We start from the raw sequence: 7,168 nt of genomic DNA, 5'->3' as shown, positions 1-7,168 counted from the left end.
CGGCGCGGGAGCGCGCCCGGGCCCGAGGGGAGAGGCAGACGCGCGGTGCGCCCCCCGCCCCCGGCTCCCCGCGCCCGGCCCCCGGCCGCACCCCCCCCCCCCACCCCGGCCGCCTGCCGCGGGCGTCGCAGCCTCCCTCCCCGCGGGCTCCCGGGCGCCCAGCCCCGGCCGCGCAGCAGCGTGGGGACAGCGGGCGAGGACCCGGGCGCGCGAGCCGCTCGGGCACAGCCGACTTCAGCCGGGTCCCGCGTCCCCGCCAGCCCGCGGACACGCCGCCGCCGGGGCACGGGGACTTGAGCTCAGGTGAGTTATTCCGAGGGGCGCACGGGCGGCGCGGCTCGCGGGAGAGGACGGGGGGGACGCGGCCGGGTCAGAAGCGGGCGCTTTTCCTCCTGACACCTGCCCGCGTCCTCCCGCCCGGCCTCGGCTGCCCGGTTGCTCCCCAGCTCAGCCCGCCGCGTTCGGGGCCGGGGGACGTCAGCCTTGCGGTCCCTCAAGTCCCCAGCCTGCTATTGACTTTGTCATAACTTATGATTCGTCTACGAAATGATCATGTTTATTCCATTGCTGATATTAATGGAGGTCGATACGCTTCATGCTATCCTCCGTCCAGTCATTTACTTCTGAGCCAATAGCCGGTGCCTTCGTCATAGTTTTCTGGGGGAAAGTAAACTGTGCGTTTGTTCCGCAGATGGCCAACTCCCTCTGAATCCTGCAGATTGGTGCTGAGCACGCAACAAAAGTTTGTAGCTTCTCATCAGTTTCTGGTGCTTCCCAGGGCAGAAAAAAGGACTTTACACGGCGGAAGCAGTCAGGGAATCATCTCCTTTAACTTTTCTCCTCGGTCCTCATTTGCCATGAAGAGGAAACAAAAGAGATTTCTGCAGATGACTTTGTTACTCATGGTGGCTTTAATTTTCCTGCCCAACATTGGTCTCTGGTCTCTGTACAAGGATAAACACCTGGTGAAACCTGCAGGGCCCGGGGAGCAGCAGGTAAGTGCCCACCGAGAGAGCCCGCTGGAGACTTGGTAAGGCATGCAGCCTGGGGCAGAGGGAAGCAGGTGTGGGATATTTCTTGGCAGAGCTGTCCTAAAAAGGCTCTGGAGCGCTTCGGGGTTTGAGTCAGCAGTTGTTTTAAGATTGTAACCAACGGCACAGTGAGATGTAAAAGAAACTGTAGCAAAGAAAGATAGGAGAGGTCAAGAGGAAGAGAACATACTCCTTCTTAATTGGTCTCAAGTTGATTTGAGCTTGAAGTGAATGAAAGTTAACTGTGCTTATTTGGGGTGGGAGGGGGTTTAGTACAAGTTCAGTTACAGGGTTAAGTTTTGGTTTGTTTTCTCCTTTCGTCTGTTGTGGGTGTCTATATTAAAGTGAATTAGGCCAATTAAATCATTAAAATTGTGAGCTGGTTCTCAGAAATCAAGGGGTAGCTTTCTAGATATTGGTTGTTATTTTTGCTTAGTGACAGCATTTTACCCTGTGGAAACTTCGCCTCCCTTTCGTCTTCCCTGTTGCTGTGGTAGCGTGATGGGGTCTGCTGGAAGAGTGGTAAAGAATGTCCGTTCACTTTCACAGTCTGCTTTCCAGTTCCTAAATCTTCTTCATTTTGGAAACAACTTGTATTATGGTATCTTCTTTTTACTCAGTATGTAATCCATTAGTTTGTCTATCACCAATAATTTCACATGGATAGAAACAACTGTCCTTCATAGTGAACTAAGGTGCAAAATATCCTTCAAAAATCATCGATGAAGTTCAATGTTAAATTGTTGAGTTCACTGTTTATTAATAAGTAAACTTTTAATGATAGAATGCAGCCTTCTTCATGATAGTGATGTGACACTTCTTCAGTTAGTGTCCTGCATCACCTTGGGATAATAGTCTTAATTTCAAGGCTCATCACATGTGTGCACTATTTGCCTTCCACTCATAGCAGGAATTCCATTTCTGGATAATGATAATATATATTAATGATGATTAAACATTTGTGTTTTTTTTTTTTAACAAATTTCAGTTGTCATTTTATAGACTGAATGGCTAGTTGTGAAGTATGAGAACATTCTGGTTTTTCATTCTGACAAAAAGTCATTACCGGTCTCTCAACTTTAAAGATAACTAGTTGCTCATGTACTTTCAATGGATTGGAATTTTGAGGGCAAATGTTGACAGATTTTCCTTCAGTTATTGATCTCTGTCAGAATTTCTAATAGGAATGTAACTTTGGTATGAAGTATATTCTGTTTTGTCATTCGGTGAAAAATGAAGATTGGTACTTTGGATGTAAAACATCTTTTCCCTGTGTAGTTCATTCATTTCTCTGACTCTTGTTATAAAATATGATTCTATTAATATTACCAGTCAGTATGCCACAATGTAAAATTTCCATTTCGAAGGTAATAGAATAGCAAAAGCAAAGTTATTTTTCCTTGAATTTTGCTAAATCAATGAACAATAGCCCTGCAAAGTATTTTCTGATGTGGCTCACACTAATGAATCTTATTAATGAGGTCATTACAACTTTCACATTAACTCTCTTGATTTTGACCCTCGATGAGAAAGGGAAAAAATAAAATGTGGTAATTCAACTCTCTGATTTCTCATTAAAATCTTCAAAGTTATTTCCTTTTTCCTTTTGGTTCTCCTGTAGTGAAATGAGACAAGACTGGGTAATAAATTCATGTATAAGAAAGGTATGAGGTGACAAGAGAAGTAGCTGTTTCTCAGAGTTTCATACACATCAGAATGATGAATAGCCTGTGTTCCAGTTTGATAAACCTGTACAACAGTTTTGAAACCAAGAAATGAAGAAGAGGTAACACTATGCCATAAAACTGATGTAAATCATGTGCTTTGCTATTTTGTACTTAAATAATGATATTAAAACTAAACTTTCTTAAAGCTAATATATAACGTTTAAAAGGTAGGTACGGAAAGACAGGAAAAGTTATACCTAAAGTGGTTTTATTCCATCATTAAATATAATTGGAAAGAAAATTAGGATCTATTATCATCATTATATAAGTTTTGGATAAGTAAGAGTTAAGTCATGGCTAACAGTGCTGAATTAAATATGCTTAATGTTGTTAGGCAATATTTCACTAGTGTAGCTATGTTTTAATATAGTAATGATTTATCTAAATACATAGGTTTTCAGTTGAAGCATATCATTTCACTGTTGGGTAACGTGTTATTTAAACTAAGCAATGTATTTTAAAAAGACATATTCATGGTTAACTGCTAACTGTTCTGCAGAAGCCAGTTTTTACTCTATTTGTCTTTACATTGTAAAATACCGAGGGTACGGATGATGTGCTGACTGAAGGACTGACAGCAGTAAGTACTGAGGTTTTCCAAGACAAGTCACGTGCCCAAATGAGCGGTGTATTTTTAACAGCAGTTATGGGGAAAGCTGTGGCCCTGATTCTACCTGTGATATGGTTGTGTTCCCAGAGATTGAAAAAGCTTCGCTGTTTTAAATATTTGAATTATTACACTGTGTGTTACAAGGTTATAATTTAATTTATGGAAATTCAACATCCTGGGATGACACATACTTTTAAAGTATTCTTTGTTTGTTTACTAGAGCATGCCACTGACAGTTTGTCTGTTATTCAGCATAATTTGTGCTTGTTGTGCAATCTGAGATAGGGAGCCAAAACAGAAAATGCATGTATGGAAACTATTGTGTATTAATTTGCATTCATTTAGTGTTTAACACAGTTTTCCCCTTAACTCTGCTATACTATTCCATATTGAATGTTTCTCTTTATTGTAGTTTCACATTAAAAGTAATATTTATAATTCCTCATAGTATTTAAACATTTGACCTCACTATGAAGAATGAAAAATGAAGTAAAAGTTCCTAAATTAGTCATCTAAAACTTTTTTTTTTCCTTTATTTCCCCTCACAAGACAAGAGGATTGATAAAATAGTTCTAATGCTGCAGTGCCATTGACATTTTTTTCTGATGGGTTGGGCTTCAGAATTGAAATCAAGTCACTGAAATAACTATTAAGCTTTTGATATTTTGAAAGTTTTAAAAAATTTTAAAGTGTTATAGTTCTTCGATAGATGCTATTAAATTATCTATCATAATTGTGTTTTTTTTTTTTCTTTCCTTTTATTTTTGGCATGAACAGGCTCTGGGAATCAAACCCGGGTCTCTGGCATGGCAGGTGAGAATTCTGCCACTGAGCCACCATCACAATGCCAGTCATTCTTTTTTTTTTTTTTTTTAAGTTAACTTAATTTTGTCTGTTTTATTGTTATTGGGATTGTGTAAAGATCTCCTTTTGAGTTCTTATATATCAAGAAATATATAAGTATATTAAAAAGTATCTATTGATAATGAATGTCATTTAACTGAAACTGATTCCTGGTTTATTTGTTCTATAGTAATTTTTAGTTTAATTTTTTTCTCTTTAAACATTTTACTCTTCTCCAGTTTTGGCCAAACTTGAATTAAAGCACAGTTACACATTTGGTTCTTAAGTGAATTGTATGTTAGAAGGATGTATAGAATAATGCAGTATTTTAAAGAAAAGCTAGTACTTCCAATATTATTGAACACATGCTCAAATACATGCAGAAAATAAACACGAACCCCCAGCACATTTTCTTCCTTTCGAGAATTTAATCAAAACACACAATTGCAGCTATAATGCGAGTTCAGCAAATAAGTTGCAAATAAGATTAGTTTAAGAAATGGTTCAAGAGCTTTGTAAAATGAAGAGGATGTGTTGCAATTTTTGAAATAAAATTGAGGCCCCAAGTCCCAGAATTTTAAATCAGACATTTTCGGAATTGTTTGGAAAGATTTCAAAAACTTATGTTTGGCCTGGATTTTCACATAAAAACTACTAGGCACACAAGTCACTTTGAAATTGTGGAACATTCTTATTACTTTGTACTTCAGATTCTCATTTATAAAATAGCCTTACCACATAGCATCATGCACAAAATTGCGAGATCACACCTCGGAGATAGAAGCTATTGTGAGGTAATAATTTGTTTTTAGTCAGCTCCACATGTAAAGTGTATTTGACAAATGTGTGACTTGACCTCCATTAAAACAAAAAGTCTCTGCTGAAAAAAGATTCCTCAGCATCTTGTCCGAGTGTCTGTGTGTTAATCAGCCCCATACTTGTGGGAGATTCTGACTTTTGTCTAAGAACTTTCTGAACATTTAAAAGTTGTTTTGTGTTGTGAAAATCTCGGATCCTTAGTGCCTTGAATCTGCAAACGCCCTCCTGTTTTCTCTGCCCTGCTGGTCCCTGCGGTGGGAAAGAGAGTGTTTCAGGGAGCGCCAGGGAAGATACTGGAAGAACTCAGGACAGGTGACAAAAAGTGCTGTCTTCCTGCACCCAGGATGATGCATTCTCAGCACCCTGGGTATGAAAGAATGCATTCGTTTGAGCCTTACTGTTCCTGGTAATGACATAGCTTTTAAAGTAGGGTTTTAAAGGAACTTTTCTTGGAGTTAATGGGAAATCCATTCAGGACTGCTATAGGATTGCCCTCACAGAGAACTCTAACAACATCTCAGTTACATTTTGTGTCCTACTAGGTTCATAGATGATTAATTCATGGCCTTGCCCCACAGGAGACAGGGTGTGAAATGCAGTCTTCTCCTAATCTGGTGAAAAAAAAAAAAAAAAAAGAAAGTTTCCTTCACTGCCCATTGCCAAGTGGGACAAGCTGTGCTGAATCAATTTAGCATCTTTTAATTTTTTTTCCAACTATAAGAAGCCAAATAAGGTTTGAAATAGTTGGATGCTTTAAGTGATGTGGAGAAAAGGATTGAAGTAACAAATGTTTATTTATTTATTTATTTTTATGTTGTCAGCAATAGCCACAGTAGCCCTTAGGGAAGTTTTCAGGCCTGTGTATGTTTCCTCGTACCCTTTTTATACAGATGAAGGCCGCTTAAGGGACTTAAAGGACAAGCGTAAGGGAAGGAGTAAAAATCAAACCAATGGAGAGACCTTATGCAATGTAAGAAGCATACAGAATCTGATTGGGAACTTTTTGTCCCACAGTTCCATGTTTCCACCTTGCGTGGGTTGCTTAGAGTGAAGAGGTGAGTACCTTAAGACCACCTGAGGAGAGCTTGTTGTCTTCTCCTGCCTTAATTTTTACACATGTGCTTACAGATGTCCCATGATGGACTGAGAGGTACAAGTGTGCAAACAATCAGGAGATTTTTCTAAGCCTCACATTAAAGTTAAAGTTAAACGATCATAAAATACAGAGACACTTGGTCTCATAATCTCCACTTGCCATACTGAGAATTCCTAAATTATCTCAGAATGTAATTGTGAAGCTTTAATGGGCAACTAAAAACAAATAAAAATGTGTGCCACTGAGAAAATGGCACACTTATTTAAGGTTGAAAGGAAGGGACAAGGCGTTCACAGAAATTTGAAACACGGCTGTCTCCATCATGTCCTGCTAATATGCTAATGCCTGCTGCACCTGAGCTTCAACAGAGGTGACAACCAGAAAGAAGGTTAAAAAAAAAAGTTGGTATATTTAAAGTTCCTTATGAATTAAAGGTAAATCACAGCGGTGAGCCCTCCAAATAAGGTCTAGAAACTAAAAGGATTAAATTTTTCCAGTCGTTTTGTTCCATTCTTAAGGATGGGTTGTTGATTTTAAATTATTTTTTCACGTTATTGTTTATTGTAAAAATGAAATGCTTCCTTCACTACATTGCATTGGAAATTATTCAATGACTGAAGCTTTTAACAGAAGGGAACAAGAAGCAATATTTCCTTGTAGTGACTCTTCGCCTTTTCCCATTTCCTTCGGCACAGTTAAGTGACATAGATAAAGTAGACTGCATTTTTCCCATCCTTAATTTTGTAAGTAGTAAAGTGGTGAGCTAAACGGACATGCATGGAACAGACGTGCACTGTGGTACGAAACTTGCTGTATGTGTGATGGGTATTTAGAAAAGAAAGAGAATGATATTATCTGTGGACTCATTAGGGCTTCATTCACACAAGAGGTAAATACTGAGCTGCATCTTTTTATGAAATGAGACACTTGGGGTTAGTCTGAGGGGAGATGAGAAACTGCAGATTTGTGTTTTGGTCTTACAACTTACCAAAATACATGATCTTGGGCAAGACACTTTATAACTCTATAAAAGGGTATCTGA

At 39.3% G+C, this 7,168-nt stretch overlaps 1 protein-coding gene across 2 annotated transcripts in view; it reads left to right on the top strand.

Moving 5' to 3' along the window:
- The first annotated feature begins 220 nt into the window (after positions 1-220).
- GALNTL6 (polypeptide N-acetylgalactosaminyltransferase like 6) overlaps positions 221-7,168 on the top strand; it is a 1,241,919-nt gene continuing 1,234,971 nt past the window's right edge. The window contains exons 1-2 of one of the 2 annotated variants that reach the window (XM_077144652.1): positions 221-303; positions 692-995. In XM_077144652.1, coding sequence (XP_077000767.1) covers positions 858-995 — 138 coding nt within the window. In that variant the 5' untranslated portion in view covers positions 221-303; positions 692-857. Of the gene's footprint in view, positions 304-691; positions 996-7,168 lie in introns of those variants that run through there. The other variant, XR_013169176.1, reaches the window with a different exon arrangement.

The sequence above is a fragment of the Tamandua tetradactyla genome, chromosome 26 (assembly GCF_023851605.1).
Source record: "Tamandua tetradactyla isolate mTamTet1 chromosome 26, mTamTet1.pri, whole genome shotgun sequence".
NCBI classification, from domain to species: domain Eukaryota; kingdom Metazoa; phylum Chordata; class Mammalia; order Pilosa; family Myrmecophagidae; genus Tamandua; species Tamandua tetradactyla.
Note: the sequence above shows the minus strand (reverse complement) of the source record. Positions and strands in the feature narration are given on the sequence as shown.